Raw genomic sequence first — 20,602 nt, forward strand, 5'->3', positions numbered from 1 at the left:
AAACTGTTATGGCAATGAAAAGGGATCGAAACATGATGCTAATGTTCATGTGGACAGACAGTCACAAGACTTAACGGTTAAGTGCAGCTTCTGCACAAAAATCATAAATGCAAATTTTTTTGCAGGAAAAAAATGTGCATTTATTATTTTTGGCTGCAGAAGCCCGTAAAGCATTGCACCAGTGAGATCTGTCATTATGCTGGCTTGCCCGTATGGCATGTACGGGCAAGAAATACTGACAAGAAGAATCAATGAACTACCATTGCGCTCCTTCCCCTCGGAGGGGAGGGGGCTGCAGAATTGGGAACATATTACATGTTCCACCTGAATAATGGGGTGGGGGGGGGGTGGGGGACATGTAACATGTTCCCAAAGGTGAACTTATCCTTCAAACCTCGCTGAATTTTCCTCTATGTGTTTGTGTTTAAACATCACAAATTTGTGCTATTGCTGTATATATGTGTTACAAATATATTTTTTTTAAATGCAACTAGTGTAAGTCAGCCAATCAGGCTCCACAGCAATGCATATGTGCTGATAAGTCACAGGCTGACAGTAGGAGACAGCAGAGGGGAAAAAGGGTGACTTATGACTTGGCTGCTGCTCCCTCATTCTCCAATTAGCAGGTTAGGAAGTTAACTAATGTTAACTGTACTGCAATAGAAGCTGTAAACTCAGTGGTGCCGTCTGGTAGGGGTATTTAGATCACAAAACTGACTACACAGAATTACAAATCTTTTTACCAGGTACAATGTTTCCCATACACATATGTTAACTGCTTGCCTGGAATTCATCAATATACTTTACCGTTTCATAACCAGATATTCTTATTGCTTGCATATGTGCTTTCCTCACCCGAGGAACGTGCTGTCTTCTTCCATCCACATCATGTTTGACCCAGTTCAGGACGGCTCTGTACACCTCTTCCTCTGAGGGGACATTTAGACTGTCACTAGAAATGAGGTCCAGCACCTGCAGGACATGGACACAGAACAAGTACGAAAAGTAGAGCAGATTATTTACTATACATATTAATACATGAGATCTAAGAGTAAATGGATACAGCATATAAATAAATGTGCTACGTGGACCGTTTGTTACTGTCCTATATTTCCAGTCTTATATTTCCCACTGAACATGTGAAGAGCTGATTATTCTGTGGCTGTAGAGGATTACAAATAACTAAGATTTTTGATAATCCTACTGTACTGATTTTCCTGACTTTAGAACAGTTGCAGTGAATGATATTTGAAGTTCACTTATTGGTTGTAAAGGAACTGCGCTTTAAGTTGGATGTACAATTTTGGGCTGATCCATGAAAAACAGAATAATAAATAAATTAATAAAAAAATAATAATGAACAAAATGATAATAAAAAAAAAAACAAACAAAAATGGGATTATGCCCCTAGATGTTAAACAAAAATTAAATAGCAACACTAGTTAGTTGATACAAGGCATATGCAAGTAAAGAATCTTCACCTACTGACATCAAATGTGTGAAACAGCAATAACTGGAGCAAAAAAACTTAATTTGAAAATGGAAATGCTTAAAACAGACTGGGACAGGCAGATAAAGCAAGGTCTCTTCAACATCCTCAGGCCCCCTTCCAGTCTCCATCCAAGGTCTTCCTGGCTGCGCTCTCACTACACTCTCATTGGTTGGTAGGACTACCGTCTTCCTAATAGCCAATCATGTGCTTTCCCCAACATTCACAGGTGGACGGCACTTCCCTGGTCTAGACCTGCTCCACCCCCATCTGCTGCTACAGCAATGCTCCCGGGCTCCCCAGATTCCCAGCCATACTGTCAGTTTGTTGGGTAAGGGTGGAGACTGACAAATTTAGGCAAAATACACACCAGAAAGTAAAGCATGGAGGAAAATATAATAACACATTATACTTACCTTCCATGCCTTTTACAGATATTTTATGGAGCTCTCCTTTAAAGAATAGATAAGGCTTTATGCTGACAGGCAGTGTTTTGGTTTCACCTGTTATAATCCTGAGCTAATTTACTAAGAGATTCAACATCTGTCTGTCCTGTCTACAAAATAATTCGATTATTTTCTACATACCTACCTGTAAAATCCATTTCTTGGAGAACATCACAGGACACAGAGCAGGATATAATCATTACTATCTGGGTTATGCGCCACCTATAGGTGAATGTACACTAGTCGACCAAAACAGACAGGAAGTCCTCCTCTATATAACCCCTCCTACACCGGACATTCTTCAGTTTTGTAGCATGCAGTGAATTCCAGAAAGAGGGGAGGGACCTCTGTGTCCCATGATATTCTCCTAGAAACAGCTTTTACAGGTAAGTATGTAGAAAAAAAATCCAATTTTCTTTATCATGCATCACGGGACACAGGGCAGGCTATAATCATTACTATCTGGGATGTCCCAAAGCAATAAATTTGAGGGAAGGGAGACAACAATCCCAGACACCAAAATCAGCCTGAGGACCTACTCTCCCATCCGTAATAAACTGTGACCAAAAGCAGCATCCTCTGTACCTCTAACAGTCACTTGGTAGAACCTTGTGAGTGTAGAGTATGCACTGAAGACCAGGTAGTGGCAAACCTAAGTCACCAATGTCTGATGACAAATTGCCCAAGAGGCTCCTAAAGGTCTGGTAGGGTACGCCCTTACCTGAAAAGGGTGGGACCTTGCCCTTCAAACCAAAGGCTTGAATGATTAGCTGGCGGATCTAATGAGAAATAGTTGCCTTGGATGCCGCTTGCCATTTCCTGGGCCCTTCTGATAGCACAAACAAGGAATCAGACCTTCTGATTAGTGCCTACCTTTTCAGATAGACTGACAGCTCACACCACATCCAAAGAATGAAGTAAATTCTCTCCTGGCGAATGAGGATTAGGATAAAAAGAGGATAGGACAATGTCCTGATTCAAGTGAAAACAAGAAACCACTTTAAGCAAGAAGGATGGATGAGAGTGCAACACCACCTTATCATGGTGCAAGATCAAAAATGGCTTCTTGCAAGAAAGAGCGGCCAGCTCAACACCCTTCTTGTCAAAGTGATTGCAACTGAAAAAAACACCTTTCTATTCAAAAGAACTAGTGGAATATCACAAATAGGGTCAAATGGCTGTTTCTGCAAGATAGCCAATACTAAATCAAATCCCAAGGGCACAAGGGTAGCCTGAAAGGAGGGACCATAAAAGGCCTTTAAGAGAATAAGGACAAAGCTGAAATCTGACCTGTAATGTTGACCAAGGCCAACCTCATTTTCACAACTGACTGGAGAAAAGAGAATCCTCCCAATCACATACTTCCTGGGACACCATCCTTTGGCCTCATACCATGTAACACTTCCAGACTCTGTAATAGATGTTCCTGAAAATCAGCTTCCTAGCATTAAACAGTGTAGAAATAACTGGACTTAAGTCCCCTCAGTCCCTCAAGATCCTGGCTTCAATAGCCACACTGTCAAATTTAGCGACTGTAAAACAGGGTGCCATATTGGGCCCTGAGACAGCACATCTGACTGGATGAGACCATAGACCATCCACAGCTAGATTTACTATATCTGTGTACCAAGCCCTCCTGGGTCAGGCTAGGGCTACCAAGATCACCAGTGTTACCTCCTCTTGGATCCTGCATAAAAGGCGTGGCAGAAGCTGACTCGGGAGGGAAGGCATAAATTAGGGAGAACTGATCCCAAGAAATCACCAGAGCGTCCACCTCAAACACAAGCGGGTCCTTTGTCCTGGACCCAAACTTCTCCACTTTGTTGTTGAACCTGGATGCCAATATATCTATGTCTGTGGTACCCCAACACTGGCAAATTGCTGTGAAAATCTCAGGGTGAGGGGACCACTCTCCTGAAACCAACTGCTGGTGACTGAGAAAATCCACCTGCCAGTTCTCTACCTTCGGAATGTAAACTGCTGACAGAGATGGCGCCTGAAGTTCTGCCCAAGCTAGAATGTGAATCACCTCCTCGTGGTCCATCTGTCTCCTGGTGCCTCCCTGGTGCATGATATAAGGCCGTGACATTGTCAGACTGGATCCTGACCGGATATCCATTTAACCCGATTGTCCAAAACTTCAGAGCAAAGTGAACCGCCCCAAGTTCCAAGACACTGATTGACTCTTCTCTGGCCGAACGCACTTCCCTTGGGCTTCTCCAGGCGAGCCCCCTAGCCAAAAAAACTGCCATCTATGATTATTATCTTCCAAACCACCGTAAGAAACATCTTCCTTATTTCCAGATTCTGAGCCATAAATCACCAATTCGAACTCCGCTTTACCCTGGGAGACAGACATGTGACCATCCAGAGCTTGGAACTTCCAGACAGACAGAATGATTCCCTGCAATGGTCTTAAGTGGAACTGTGCATAGGGAACTGCCCCAAATGTCAATACCATCTTCTCCAGGAAAGCACAGCCGTATAGATGAATCTCCCTTTCTTCTCACATCTCGCTACTGATCTCTGAGAGCACGTCACTTCCTGGAGGCAGGAACACTTTTGCCTGCACCGTATCTAGGACCAACCCCAAATATTCCAGACTTTGAACCAGCACTAAGGCCAACTTCTTGAAATTTAGGATCCAACCTAGGTGTTCTAGGACATGTACTGCACGAGCCACATTTCGTCTTAAGCTCAGAACAGATTGCTCCCTGAGTAATGGGTCCTCCAGATACCCTAATACCGATATTCCTTAGTAGGCCTAGTACTGAAGCCAGAACTTTTGTGAAAACTTGAGAGGCCATGGCAAGCCTGAAGGGCAGACCCACGAACTGAAAATTATGACTTTCTACTGCAAACCACAGAAGCCTTTGATGAGATTGGAATATTGGTACATGAAGGTATGCGTTCTTGATGTCTATAGATGCTAGAAAATCCCCTAATTGCAGTGAGGCTACTACTGAACAGAAATGATTCCATCCAAAACAAACAGAAATAGGTTCACACCCTTGACATCTATTAAAGGCCTCACGTCTTCGTTTGGTTTTGTAACTGTGAACAGGTTCGAATAGATGCCCCTGAACCTCTCGCTTGATGGCACTTCTGCAATTACCCCTTGGGACAGCAATCGATTGAGCACTTGAAATAAAGATCTTCTCTTCAGCTGGCTTGTGGGTACATTGGACTTTAAAAATCCCAAAACTCCAGCCTGTACCCCGAGAAATCGTGGAAATGACCCACTTGTCCTGGATCACCTTTTCCCATGCACTTGAAAAACTGCAAAAACCTCCCTCCCACCTGCACGAGTGATTAAGAAGGCTTAGGGCCAGCCGTAGTGGATTTCTGAACTCATGGTTTCTTTTGCCCCTGCCTTAAGAGTTGCCTCTAGATCCAACTCCTCGGCAGAATCCTCTCCCTGACCAGGAAGACTCTTAATCAAACGTTTAACACGGTCCTTCAGAAATTGACATATGCCAATTGCAGCCACCGCTGCTTGTGCAGCAGACCCAGCAAGAGCAAAAGAAGCCTTTAGTAATGATTTCAACTTCTTATCAGCATGGTCCTTAAACAATTGGGTATTGTCCACTGGACAAGTTAAATTCTTATTCAAGGAAAACACAGCTGCGTCAACTGCCGGCATACTTTATTTTTTAACACATTTTTCCTCAAATGGAATACAAGAGGAAAAAAAACCTCTTGGGAGGAACAAATACTCTATCCGGGTGACCCCAGCCAGCATATACTATCTGCTCTAACAGCGGATGCAATGGAAAGGCTTGAGCATTCTGCATCGAACCTAAGGAGGAGTAGGAGGCCTCAGAAGCCTGTAATGGAGGCAATTTGAATCCAGAGCGGACCATTTCCACAGTGGAACTTCGACAAGGATTCCTCAGGACCTGACTTTTGTGCACATGTACATGCACTTTTAAAGAGAAAAAAAGAAAAGGGCAAACTAACCAATCCTGCCGCAGAGTTCTGCTAATAAACAGACACTTATTCATCATCCATCTCAGCAGGCCTCATCACTTAAGGACCTTTAAGGACTCGGTACCCCTTGGCTGTTCTCTGGGGTCCACGCCCTTGGACCTGTATAGCACCCTGCCCAAAAATCACCTTTGCCGGCCAGGGATCTGTAACGCAAGGTCCAGTGCCAAAAGGGTTGCATTACAAACAAAAATACGAGGCTCAGGTACCATTTATTTTAGCGTACAGCTATCCAAATGGATCCGATTAACCAATCCCTTGAATATTATAAGCACCACTTCTGGGACCAATCCACATCCTCACAGAGAACTGAACTTCAGTGGCCATCACCTTCCAGACACTCAAAAAAAAAAAACTGAAGTAGGAGGGGTTATATAGGGGAGAAATTCCTGTCTGTTTTGGTCTGCCAGTGTCCATTCACCTATAGGTGGCGCATAACCCAGATAGTAATGATCATAGCCTGCTCTGTGTCCCATGATGCACGATAAAGAAATTGGAGTTATAGGTAGAAATACAGGTGGGTTTTGGGGGGGAACTGTAGTCGTAACAAAAAAGGAGAGCACGGTGCGAGCACAGTGTATATGCAGTACTTTTGTAGAATGAAGGATTGAAATGACTAGTGTGGAGCTTTTCAGTAATTTATCATCCTCTTGCCATTCAAAAATGGCTCAATAATCACAAGTGGTGAAAAGTGAAGGCATGGCTTGTATATACAAGACTGTCTAAGGCTAGGTTCACACCTATGCAATTTGCGTTTGATCCGTTTCTGCAGTGCTTTGTGTGGAGCGTTACTGTTACACATTTTGCATTTTTCCCAACTTGTTGCTGGGCAGATTAAAACACAAAACGCATAAAACACCACACGCATTTCTGAGGTGTCTCCATTGAAGTCTATTGAACCAAAAATGAAATGTTTCATGTTTAAAGAAGTCCTTGACCCTTTCCAAAAAACGCACTGAGTGAAAACATGGAGATGTGAACGTGTCCCTTAGAAAATCATGGTAAATTGACTGCTCTGCGTTTCTGCAAAAGGCAATGGAAAACGCATAGATGTGTACCTAAACGAACACAGCCTAACCTTTTTAATACAGTGGAACCCTTGAAATCATTTTCTTGTCTTGCAGAGTGCCTGCTAAAGAATGTAGTATATCTAGCATATTTGACAACTAAAGCAGTATTTTTTCCAACACTGCCCTGCTCTACAAGATTAGGCTGAAAATTAACAATGAAAATTGTACTGCCCCTTACATTGGTAGTCAGTGGAAAAGTAGACCCCTTATAACAATGTTCAGTGGGAGAAGGACACTTATATTGTTGACAAGTAGGAAAACTGCCCCTCTTACACACAGCTAAAAATGATAATTGAGGTTAGTGGTTAGAAACTCTATCGCTGAAGGAACCCCTAGCAAGCTCTGGAGGAACCTCGGCTGACAAACCCTGGTCTAATTGCTTGCTATAGAAAAAGTCCCTGGCACACTTTCTGAATGGAAAACAAGCCATGGGGTTGATTTGCTAAAATTGAAGAGTGCAAAATCTGGTGCAGCTGTGCATGGAGGCCAATCAGCTTCTAATTTCAGCTAGTTCAATTAGGTTTTGACAAAAAAACCTGGAAGCGGAATTTGCAGAGTTTTCTATGCAGAACTGCACCAGATTTTGCACTCTCTAGTTTTAGTAGAATCAACCCCAATACGACTTGTCCTGTTATTGGACTTTATTTCATGAACTGCTATGCAAAGATGGCGCATGGTCCACAGGAAATAGTGCCTAGCAAGTATGCAACAATAAGTACAGTCAGGTCCATAAATAATGGGACATCGACACAATTCAATCTGTTGTAATTCCTACACCGTTCACCTGATTTGGATGTAAATACCCTCAAATTAAAGCTGACAGTCTGCAGTTAAAGCACATCTTGTTCGTTTCATTTCAAATCCATTGTGGTGGTGTATAGAGCCAAAAATGTTAGAATTGTGTATTATTAGTGCACGTTTACACTAGCATTGTTCTCTGAAGTGTGATCTGTATTTGGAACACATTACAGGGAGCATTGGACAGGCAGTGAGGAGGAATTGTATCGCCTCCTTACTGCATGCTTTAACCCCTTGAACTCTGCACAAGTACGCAGAAACCACGTGCACTGCACACATTTGTGGAGCACCCCCCTTCAGCTGAATGGGTTGTGGTAAGTGGGCAGTACCAAAAATATTTGCTTAATGACGGCAGAAAAAGACAGAGTAGTCCATCGAGTCTGGCCTATACATTTTCTTATTTTGTTAACTTTTTTGTCTAAGTATAGATCTATGTTTATCCCAAGCATGTTTGAAGCCACTTGCTGTTGACTGGCTCACTACATCTGCTGGAAGTTTATTGCAAGCATTAACTACCCTCAGTAAAATATTACTGTCTAAGATTCGTTTTTTCCTCCAGTTAGTTCAATGAGTGGTCAATGATCTTTCTTTTCAGGAGTGATTTCATTAACTCAACTACAACCAATGTTAAACCCACTGGACTGTAATTGCCAGCTTCCACCTTACTGCCCTTCTTGTGGATAGGTACAATATTACCCATCAGTCATGGATAACATTTCCTGTTAGAAGAAATTGATTAAAAAGATAATGGTCCAACAACTACCTCAAAGTTCTCTTAGAACTCTGGGATGAACACCATCAGGGCCCATTACTTTCTTAAGCTTTAACGGAGCCAATTCCTCCGCTACCTCTGTATCCAGAAATCCTAAAAATGAACTGTCATTACTAGAACCAATATGATGTTATTGCTAGTACAATTTATTTCTGAAAAGACCAAACAGAAGCAATTGTTTAGTTTGTTTGCTACATCCAGGTCTCCCTCAACATAAGTGTGGTGCCCACCCAGTTTTCATTTTAATGATCCCTTTATATTTTTTCTTTCTTTTGCTAATGTGCCTCTCTGTCAGCTACACCTCCTGTTTCTTAGAACCTTCTATATGCTGATTTTTTCTCCTGTACTATCCTACTTAACTCTTTAGTGAACCATATTGTTTTTCTCTTCCATTTATTCTTACTAACTTGCCAGACATATAATCTAGTTGCCTTCAGGATAGTAGACTTTAACAGTGCCCACTGATTACTTACTCCTGATATTTTACGAACACCTTTCAATTAATTTTTTAGAAATGTACCCATTTCAGCAAAATGTATACTTTTTGAAATCTAAAACTTTTGTTTTTGTATATGATTTTTTGTTTTAGAGTGTTACTAATCTCACAACAGTAAATCAGTCTGTATATGCAGTAAATCATGGTTGTTATGCTTACTGTGAACCCTAAGGGGTTAATCCCCCGCATTGTATGAAAAGGCTGTTTGATCCTGTGTTCTCTGATCCTCCTCTTCTTCTACTGTCCCCAAAACATCTGCTGATAGTACAGAGCCCTAGGAGGCACTCTGCACATGCTCAATTTAGTGTGTATGGCTAGGGAGTTTTTTTTTCTTTCGGAGGGTGCATGTGATCGCCACAGTGCTGTCCAGACAGAGGGTCAGAGGTTATGCAGCCACATAGGACAGTCAAAGCAGTATGAAAAAGCCTCCTACAAGATTAATCAATGCTAAGCTGGACACTGATAGAAGTCATAAGACTGCTATATACTGCAGATCAGAAAAGGTATTTAGCAGTTCATATTTACTAAACTAATTGCATTTCCATGTTGTGTGTACTGTGGGAGACCGGATATAGTGAATGCAAGGTCCTGGGTTTAGTAACACTTTAATATAAAGCCAAACACATTGGTGATCATTAGAAACCAAATTTTCTCCCATCTCAAAATCAGACATTCGCTCCCCATTTGTCAGTACTAGGTCTAGAATATGATCACCTTGGGTTGGGCTTTTTACTAACTGTTTTAGAGAAACCCCATTCAGTGCTTCCATTACATTCCTGCTCCTGCTTGTAATAGCAGCTTGAGAATTCCAGTTAATATCAGGCATGTTGACGTCACCTGTAATTAAAACCTCTCCCTTCACCATATCTGGGATTAGACCACCGCAAGTGTTCATATTTTTCCCCTAGACCCCCTTTCTATGGTCTAGGTTATCTCTTCCACTGTATATTTTCAGATTATGCTCCAGTAACATACTGTTCTTTGGAATTTAATTTTCTCAGTATTACATTAGTGGTTAATGCCACCATCCATGTCATAGCAATTTATTTTATATATGTATGACACTCTGTTGTGTGTCTATTGAACCCATATCTGTAAACTGTTTAACCTCTGTTAAAATAAAGAAATTACAAAAAAAAAACTCTGCCTTCATTGCCATTTGAGTTATCTTGTCAATCAACAAGTTATAATCTTCAGTCTGTCCTGGGGGTCTGTATACTACAGCAGTTCTAAGGGAAGATCCCTGTCTGGTTGGAAGGCAGACCCAGAGGGTTTCAAGTATTCCATTTGTGTTTTTTTTTTTTTAATTAATATTCGCGGTATTCTATTTTTGACATATACGTCCTACTCTGGCTTTCCTGTACAGTGTATACCCTTGTATAGTTATTTCCCTAACATTTGAATTCTTGAACAGATGTAGAGAAGGGGGGGGGGGGTTTAGTAAAACCGCAGCTCAACAATGTGGTATTGCCACCCCCAAACTGAGGCTTGTTTACAATTGGGCAGAGATCAGCATTTTCCTGCAGTCAAAAAACACAGATTGCACTCATAGGACTCAGAAATCAGTGGTTTTCTATAAGCCAGGTTCATACTTAAATACAGCCTTCGGTTGAGCTAGGGTGAGGTGTAGAAATCTGCAACATTTCTGCAGTTTTCTGTTTCGCACTTCAGCTCATCCGCAAGGCATCAGTGACCAGAGCCAAAATGTCCTGCACTGTAAAATGTGGCATTTTACCATGCAAGTAGTGTGAACCGGCCCTTTGTAAATTCCCTTTCATGTGTCACAGCTTACACAGGGTGACAACTTTACTCCTTCCATCCTGTGACATGCCCGAGGGTGCAGCAATGCCCTGTGGGAGAAGGTCACATGCTCCCCCCTACCTGGAATCGGTGGGTGGCTGTGAGAAAAGAAGGCGCGGTGGGGGCAGGTGCTTTTTAGGTGTGTACAACTTAGTAGGGAGTGGGATGTAAAGTGATCACTTGATGGGCAAGGTGACAGAAGCCCTTTAAATATTATATCTGGGATCGTATACACATGGTCTGTTAAAAGTGTTTAATTACATATGAGGTTTGCATCAGATTTTTTGATTTACAAAAAGGATGACTGGCAAGTTCACAGTTAAACCGGTATTAAAAAAAAAAAAAAAAATCTTGGATGAGAACAAAAATGACAGCTGAAAACAGGAAATATCATACAGCAATGTGACAAAACAACAGCTTGACTGATCTGCTGCCAGCCAGTGACTCCAGGCTGCAGAAAATAGCATAAATAATCATTAAGTATGTGTGGAGGAAACACAGCGGGAATCGATCCATTCAGACCCTGACAGCGGGGGACCCTTACTGCTGGTGCGCTGGCAGCTTCCTGCTTAGGAGTTCCCTGCGTTTCATGTCGTAGGCAGTTGCTAGGAGACGCAGTTAATATGCAGGGGAAGCTAGGCTGAGCTGTGCGTGTGCATTTGTGAGGGGGCTTCAAAATGAGGCGCACAGTGTGGGAAGACTTTTTGGAAAAAAGCGGTGTGACTGAAGCCCTGCAAACTCTCCAGGATCACAAAAGCTGGGGAATGATAAGGGGAGGTGGCAGGACGTGGGATAAACTCTTCTGTGATAAACACTTAACTTTATATTCTGTAGTTTCCCTCATTATTACTTAAATTACAAAGTTTTTTTTTATATTTAGCTGCATATGGATGGATTAGCAGGACATGAACCTAATCTGTGCTCATCTGCTGCCTCTTTGAGCCTGCCCTCACAATTGGCAATATCAATTATGGGAAAGACTTTTAGTGTTGGTTTACATGTATGCAGATTGGATGCAGTTTGAAATCGCATCCAACCGCATGACATGTGAAAAAATATTACTTCCTATGGTGCCTGTTCACAAATGTCTGGTGCACTGGCGGTGCCAATTCAGTGCGATTTGAAAAAAAGAGTCATGTACGATTTCTGAGTAGTGCCTTCAGGTTCAGGTGCGGATTACAGGCTATTGACTTCTATGGACTATGAACTGCATGTGTGTGAACAGAATAATCCTGAGAGCTAATCCTGTCCTGAACCTGATGTAAACCTGACATGAACCATTGAACAACTGTATCAATTAGCTGTGAAACCTGAGCTTCAATCCGCACCACACGTGTGAATCAGCTCTTAGTGCTGATTCACAAGTGTGGTGCTGATTGAAGCTCAGGTTTCACAGCCAATTGATAAAGCAGTTGTTCATTTCAGGTTTGGTTTAGATCAGGTTCAAGTCAGGGTTTTATCCTGTTCACAACTGATGTCCTGTGCAGTTTAGAAATGGTTCCCATAAAAGTCAACAGCCTGTCATCCACACCTGAACAGAACCACTCTGCTCAGAAATCAGATATGACTCTTTTTCAGTCAGCACTGAATCGGCACCACCAGTGCACTGTACATATGTGAACAGGCACCATAGGAAGCAATGCTATTTCACATGTCATGCAGATTGGATGTGTTTCAAACCGCATCCAATCCGCATATATGTGAACCGGCACTTAAAATGCTATTAAACTTAAAAGCAAAGATTTAAAATATTGCAATGTACCAATTCTTACATGTGGTAGCTGCATTAGTTTTCTTTTTTAGGCTCCCCCCCCTTATTTTTACCTGGTGATCTGGCCAGTAAGACTATTATTTTTCATTTTACTTTAACCACTTCAAGTCTGTTCACTTTCACCCCCTTCCAGTCCAGGAAAAATTTTCAGCTTTTAGCGCTGATGCAATTTAAATGACAATTGCACATTCAAGCAACACTGTACCCTTATGAACTTTTAATCATTTTTTTAACACCAATAGTGCTTTCTTTTGGTGGTATTTGATCACCAATGGGTTCTTTTTTGCCATATAAAATGAAAAAATAGAGAAAATTCTGAAAAAAAAAAAAAAAAAAAACCCCAAAAACATTTTTTGCTTAGTTTTTGTTATAAAATTTTGCAAATAAATAATCTTTCTTCAGAAATGTAGGCCAAAATGTATTCTGCTAAATTTTTTGGGTGAATATAGCCCAAAACATTGTATATTATTTAGACTGTGTGAATGTTATAAAGTCTACAAACGATGGGATATATATATAAAAATTGATTAGTTTAGACCCTTAAATGCTGGACACTGGTATGGGGTATGGCAATGATCAGGATACTGGTATGGTAGTTAGCAAGATGCATGTTTGGGGTATCACAGTGATCAGGATACTGGTAAGGGGTATGACGGTGATCAGGACGCTGGTATGAGGTATGGCAGTGAGGAGGACGCTGGTATGGCATGGGGTGATCAAAACGCTGGCATGGGCGATGGTGGTTATCAGAATGCTGGTATGGCGGTGATCAGGATACTGGTGTGGCATATAGCAGTGATCAGAGCACTGCTATGGCATATGGCGGTTATCATGGCACTGATCAAGACGCTGGAATGGCGGTGATCAAGATGCTGGTATGGGGTATGGCAGTGATCAGAACGCTGGTATGGGGTATGACGGTGATCAGGACGCTGGTATGGGGTATGACGGTGATCAGGATTCTGGTATGGCATATGGGGTGATCAGAACACTGGTATGGGTTATGCTGGTGATCAGAATGCTGGTGTGGGCTATGGTGGTAATCAGAACGCTGGTGTGGGCTATGGTGGTAATCAGAATGCTGGTGTGGGCTATGGTGGTGATCAGAACGCTGGTGTGGGCTATGGTGGTGATCAGAACGCTGGTGTGGGCTATGGTGGTGATCAGAACGCTGGTATGGGCTATGGTGGTGATCAGAATTGCTGGTATGGGGTATGGCAGTGATCAGGATGCTGGTATGAGATATGGCGGTAATCAGGGCACTGGTATGGTGTATGGTGGTGATAAGGGCGCTGGAATGGCGTATGACAGGGATCATGGTGCTGGTATGAAATATGGCTGTGATCAGAGCAATGCTATGGCATATGGTGGTGATCAGGACGCTGGTATGGTGTATGTCGGTGATAAGGGCGCTGAAATGGTGGTGATCAGGACATTGGTATGGTGTATGGTGGTATTTTTGTGCGCACTGGGACAGGTGAGAGGAGCTGGCTTCATTTTTTATTTACACTACACTGGGACAGTGATCAGAGACACTGGGGTGTCTGGCACTGCAGTCTGTGAGTGTACAAGCAGCCTGACAGGCTGCTTGTACACTCTCAGGCTGCAGAATCAGTTCCCACTGCTCTCGCAGTGAAAGCATAGAGAACCTATCTTTACTTTCACTTTCTATTGTTTACTATGCGATTGTTGTGATTGTCCAGGTGACACATGGATTGCTGGGTTCCAGGGTGAGGCTCCCTGGTACGTTAGTCCACGTTGGCGCTGCTTCCTGTCCGCCGTCTATAGGCAATGGGTGGACAGAAAGTGGTTAGAGCGGAACTAAACCCTCTCCTTTACAGCCATGGACTCTGCCATCTTAGCCTCTGATTGGTCTGCAATTGCAATGGTGTGACACCTTGGTCAGCTAAGACACCAGCCCTTTGATGATTTGACAATTCGGCTGGCAGCAAACATAAGCACACTGATAACTGTGACAGTTATCATTCATGGTATGCTTTGATTGTAACTGTTTTGGGGGGGCAGTTAAATCTGAACCAAACCCTCCTATCCTCTTCAGCATAGGAAGCTGCCATCTTAGCCTCTATTTGATCTTCAACTGCCATGATGCTGCACATGTGATCAGTTATGAATCCAGTGATTTGATGGTTTGACAGTTTGGTTGACAGCACAAGTAAAATGTGACAGTCCGCATTTCCAGCATACCAGGAATGTAACTGTTTTTTTGAGCCTGTTAAATTGATGGCTTTATTTCAACTTTAAACCTATAGGTTCATTTCCATTTTAAACATTAAAAGAGAAAAATTCCCAGCTCAACTTACCGATTAACTTGCGAACAAACCAAATTGTCCTAACAGTTTGCGTTAAAACAGGAGTTTAGTTAGCACACATTTGCAAATACACGAGCAAGCTGTAGAGCCTCTTCATGGCACCCCAATATTCTGCAGTTCCTCCACCGAAGCTTTTGGCCCCTCCCCCTTGCCAAGTACCCAGAGAGCAGACTGCTTGGGGGTACACGTGCGTGCTTGCTCCCAAATCACCTGTGTGTGTCTATGAAACACACAGTGTGGCTCAGTCTCGTCCCCTCCTCACTGGCTGTGGTTAACAGCAATGGGAGCCAATTGCTCTTGCTGCTGTGTCTCAGCCAATCAGGAGAGAGACTCCTGGGAGAGCCTCAACTCTTGTGCACATTGTTGGATCAGGCAAGTATTGGGATGGCTGTGGGGGGAGCAGCACCCTTAAGGTTTTTTTACCTTCATACATAGAATGCATGAAACAAAAAAAACTTTCAGCCTTTGGAACCACCTTAAATCAATCACCATACAACATCTAAAATCTATACAGATATTTTTGTTTTGTTTCTTCAAAAAGTGAAAAGAAAAAAAAAATATCACAGACTGAAATTTACATTTTAGCCTAATACAAAATCATAATATTAGTTAGATACCTCCTAGTCTTAACCCATCAATAATATCATATATATAATATCAGCTTTACAAACATTATTCCATTGGTTCTCATACAATTTTGTCCAGAACATCAGAAGTGAGCATATAATGGAAGACACAACATGCAACTCCACTTCTTCAGGAAGTGATAGGAGGCTGAGTATATTGTATATCAGAACTAATAATTCAGTCAAGTTTGTTTAAAACTATTTTAGACATGGATGCATGGATATGTGCCAGGGAGGGCTGCAGGCTTACAATCCCCCAAAGGAGTAAAAAGTATGGCATCTGAGGTTAATAACTGATCAGCATTGCAATGGTGGCTATCATCCCTCCAGAGCATCCTTCCCAACAATAAGAAACGAGTCTCAGATTTTTCCCTTAGGATTCCCTGTAGTGCCCCTGGCACATATTGATATCTGTGCATCCATGGCTAAAAGAGTTGGAATCCATGCATCCATGGCTAAACTGGATTTTATGCAGCACATTTGAGGTCACTGCATATTCACTGCACTGCAATGCACCATGCTTCTGTGCAGCAAGATAAATGATGTAAATTTTTACTTTTTTTAACCTTTATATTTACCTTTCTATTGTAAATAAACACTAGATTCTCGTAAGCTGCTAGAAACCGCAAAAAAACAACTTTAAAGTCTCCGCTGTAGTCTTTCAAGATCTTTGAGGAAGAATTACATCACATCACAGTACATACAGCTAGTGAGGTCTGTGGTTTGTTTAAAATTATTTAATTGCTTGTTAAAAATATGTAAAGACTTTAATGTCCATAGCCTGGGGACAGGTGCACTTTAGTACCTGAATTTATCTTTATAGCAGCTTCTGGCATGGTTCTCAAAAGACCCTGAGCAGAATTTGGCCACCTAGACTGAAATGATGTGGAGCACTATGAAGTACAGGCAAAGGAAGAAACTCAGTGACATTATAAATGTCCCTGGCTTCCTGCAATCTCACGCACAGCAAGATTCGGACATTTGTTGTTTATATATAAGAAGAGAGAGCACAGAGAAGACTTCATCTGTATTTTGCGGTTTCTTAACCATCCAATCACAGGCTGGGACAGCCCTTGATCAACCTATAGAGCTTTAACGGCAGTGAAAAAAAAGTGAGGTCAGGTACCCAGCTATGTCAGAACAAAATTACACATTTTCATGGCTGGTGAACTAGTTTACACATACCCTATACCATTCAAGCCACATAAGTGTATTATAAAGCTATATACAAGATATGCCAACCCCCACCCACAATATAGAAAAAAAATCAAAACACAATTTTACCTTATTTTTAACCTATTCGATCCTGTACATGTATATCATGTGGCCAAAATGGAGAGTAAATGGCTAGCACAGGAAGACATGGATCCTTGGAAATTTAGGGAAGCACCAACACTCCAAGCATATGGTTTTAAAGCTGCCCATAGATAGATTCAAATTTTGCCAGTACAACAGGGACTGGTCTAATTCAATACATCTCTTGCAAGTCCTATTTGAGAACAGTCGATCTGCTGATCAACTGCTCAGGAAAGAGCTTGCTGGAAAACTTTAGTTCTATCAGTGTGCTGGCAATAGGTTGCAGTGCTAAGCAGTTTATTGTGGATCAGTGCAGGAGTCCAGCCGATGCCCTGGATGCATGGATGGAGGAATCAGTTCAAATTTTTTCAGCCTGCTGATGAAAAAAAAAAAGTTGAGCCATGTACGGCCAGTTTAAGAATAAACAGTACTTGTACACCTCTTACATAAACAGCCATCAGACAGGATAAAAAATTGTGTTGAAGCTGTCAAGTGTAGTCCAATAGGACCAGGCCAAGTGGCTCTGAATACGGTCATTGGTCTTCCACATGTATCCTCTCCATTGCAGGTCTAAATTGTAAATCCAGACAATCTGCACCCAGCATGTCACCACCACTGGCCAGTAATTAGGATAGGTTCACACCTGTGTGGGTGGTTATGGGTGCTGAAATCGTACCTCTGTCCATATCCACCCGCAACCAAAACTTGCTGCTCTGTTACAGACACACAGAGCTGCTATTCATTCATAATGGCACCCGCACACATCTAAACACAGTGTGTTTGTTCACAGTGTTTGGGAAATTGCAGGGTGCAAAAGCGCCCTGTGATTTTAAAAAGGTGCTGGGTCTTTTATCCTGTACCCACAGGTACAGAAGCCATTCATTTGAAAGGGTTGCTATGCACATGCAAAAGCAAGACACAGCAAACACATAGGTGTGAACCTAGCATAACAGGGAAAAAGGCAGAATGTTAGTGTACACAGTGCAGTAGAATTCAAAACATCTTAATGTGTGATGGCAAAAATATGAAACTAGCAGTTTTCAAGATAAATAAAAGGAAAGACAAGATTAGGAGACAAAAATAGAAAAGCATATAAACTTATAGATGAGAATTACCTGTTTTAGAGGCAGTAGCATAAACTCTTCAGTCTTGGACACCTCCACAAAGTGCTGCAGAACGTACTTGTGTGCAGATTTGAGAAGGTCACTACAGGAGTGTGTGTCTGCAAAGCCACGGATCCCAAGACAGTTAGAGGGGTCCAGCTGACTGAGCAGGAACTTGCAGCAGGCATCTCTCACCCCATTTAGCTGTAAGAGACTGGCAGCGGGGAGAAGAGTCTGGAATACAGAAAAAAAACCCACATTTTTTTCAATCTTTTTTTTTAGCATGAGATTAATTTATGCATGGAAACAGCAGCACAAGTGAACCAGGTTTCCTAACAGCCAGTGCATACACTGTATTAAAAGGCTAACTCCACCTTTTGCAATAAATAAACCCATATTTGCAGCACAAAAAAGTGCATTTATGTTCTTTTGCAAATGAACCTGCAAAGGATTGCAACTGCAAACAGAGGTTAACTCCAGGAAAGGAGCTAAATCATCGCAGAAGTATAATATATATACAGCAAGCACAAAAAATAAGTATTGAACACGTCACCATTTTTCTCAGTAAATATATTTCTGAAGGTGCTATTGACATGAAATTTTCATGATATGTTGATAACAACCCATGCAATCCATACATGCAAAGAAACCAAAACAATTAAGTTCAGAAATAAAGTTATGTGTAATAAAATGGAACGATACAGGGAAAAAGTATTGAACATGCCAACTGAAATGTATTTAACCACTTGCCTACTGGGCACTTATACCCCCTTCTTTACCAGGCCAATTTTCAGCTTTCAGCGCTGTCACACTTTGATTGACAATTGCGCGGTCATGCAAGATTATACCCATATGAAATTTTTATCATTTTTTTCTCACAAATAGAGCTTTCTTTTGGTGGTATTTAATCGCAGCTGGACGCTTTACTTTTTGCGCTATAAACAAAAAAATTACAAATAATTTGAGAAAAAAAAAAGGTTTCTTTGCTTCTATTATAAAATTTTTCAAACAGGTAATTTTTCTCCTTCACTGATGTGCGTTGAGGCAGCACTGATGGGCACTGATAGGCAGCACTGATGGGCACTGATAGGCAGCACTAATGAGGTGGCACAGATAGGCGGCACTGATAGGCAGCACTAATGAGGTGTCACGGATAGGCAGCACTGATAGGCGACACTGATGATGGGTACTGATAGCACTGATAGTTGGCTTTGACTGGCATTACTGCTGGGCACTGACTGGCAGCACTGCTGGGCTGCACTGATGGGCACTGGTGGGTGGCACTACTGGGCACAGGTGGGCAGAGCTAGTGGGCGCACTGCTAGGCACAGGTAGGTGGAACTTGTGGGTGGCACTGCTGGTCACCGATCATCAGGGCACTGATCATCAGTGCCCTGATGATCGGTGCCGATCCCCGCTCTAACAACTGCCGGTTCTCGGCAGTACTTTCCTCACGATCTGACAGCGTGAGGAAAGTGCAGCCATGAACCGGCAATTGCATTTCCCGGTGATCAGTGTGTCATTGGACACGACTGATCACGTGGTAAAAGGCCGCTGTGATTGGCCTTTTACCACATCACGTGATCAGCTGTGTCCGTAGGACACAGCAATCACGGAGATTGCCGGGTGCGCGCCCCCGGGGGCACGCAGGAGAGCGCGTTCTGGGAGGACGTCATATGACGCCCACCCAGAACTGGCCGGCCGCAGTGCAGCCGTCATTCGGCTATCTGCGGTCGGCAAGTAGTTAATACTTTGTTCAAAATCCTTTGTTGGTAATGAAAGCTTCAAGATGCCTCCTGTATGGAGAAACTAGTCACATGCATTGCTCAGGTGTGATTTTGGCCCATTCCTCCACACAAATAGTCTTCAAATCTTGAGGTTTTGTGAGCCTATTCTATGAACTTTCTGTACTTCTTTCCACAGATTTTCTGTTGGATTCTAGTCAGGTGAGTGGCTGGGTCATTCTAGCAGCTTTATTTTCTTTCTTTGAAACCAACTGAGAGTTTCCTTGGCTTTGTGTTTGGGACCATTGTCTTGCTGAAATGTATACCCTCAATTCATCTTCATCATCCTGGTAGATGGCAGCAGATTTTTATCAAGAATGTCTTGGTACATTTTTCCATTCATCCTTCCTTTAAAGACATGAAGTTTGCCAGGACCATATGCTGAAAAACAGCCCACACCATGATGTTTCCACCTCTAAATTTCACTGTTATTTTGTTTTTGGGGTGATGTGCAGTGCCATTTCACCTACAAACATGGTGTGTATTATGGCATCCAAAGAGTTTGACTTTGGTCTCATCTGAGCAGACTATATTCTCCCAGTAATTCACAGGCTTGTCTAAATGTTGTGCAGCAAACTTGAAAAGGAGTTTCAACATGCTTTTTCTTCAGCAATGGAATCTTGTGTGGTGAGCGTACACACAGGCCATGGTGGTTGAGTGCATTACTTATTGTTATTTGAAACAATTGTACCTGGTAATTCTAAGGCTTTCTGAAGCTCTGCAAAAGTGGTCCTTGTCTCTTAGACAACTCTTCTGATAATTATTTTCACTCCTCTGTCAGAAATCTTGTGAGGGGCACCTGGTCATGGCTGGTTTATGGTGAAATGATGATCT

General features: G+C 42.3%; 1 protein-coding gene across 5 annotated transcripts in view; it reads right to left on the minus strand.

Annotated features, from left to right (window-relative positions):
• The window catches only part of KLHL17 (kelch like family member 17), a 113,699-nt gene that overhangs the window by 28,132 nt on the left and 64,965 nt on the right, over positions 1-20,602 (minus strand). For 3 of the 5 annotated variants that reach the window (XM_089668414.1, XM_089668409.1, XM_089668413.1), the window contains 2 exons: positions 17,997-18,218; positions 808-972 (listed from right to left, as the gene is read on the minus strand). In XM_089668414.1, the coding sequence (XP_089524540.1) occupies positions 808-972; positions 17,997-18,218 (387 nt within the window). The remainder of the gene's footprint in view (positions 1-807; positions 973-17,996; positions 18,219-20,602) is intronic. The other 2 variants (XM_089668415.1, XM_089668412.1) reach the window with 1 other exon arrangement.

This window comes from Staurois parvus, unplaced genomic scaffold (assembly GCF_062004578.1).
Source record: "Staurois parvus isolate SC_StPar_1 unplaced genomic scaffold, SC_StPar_1.0 ptg000057l, whole genome shotgun sequence".
NCBI classification, from domain to species: domain Eukaryota; kingdom Metazoa; phylum Chordata; class Amphibia; order Anura; family Ranidae; genus Staurois; species Staurois parvus.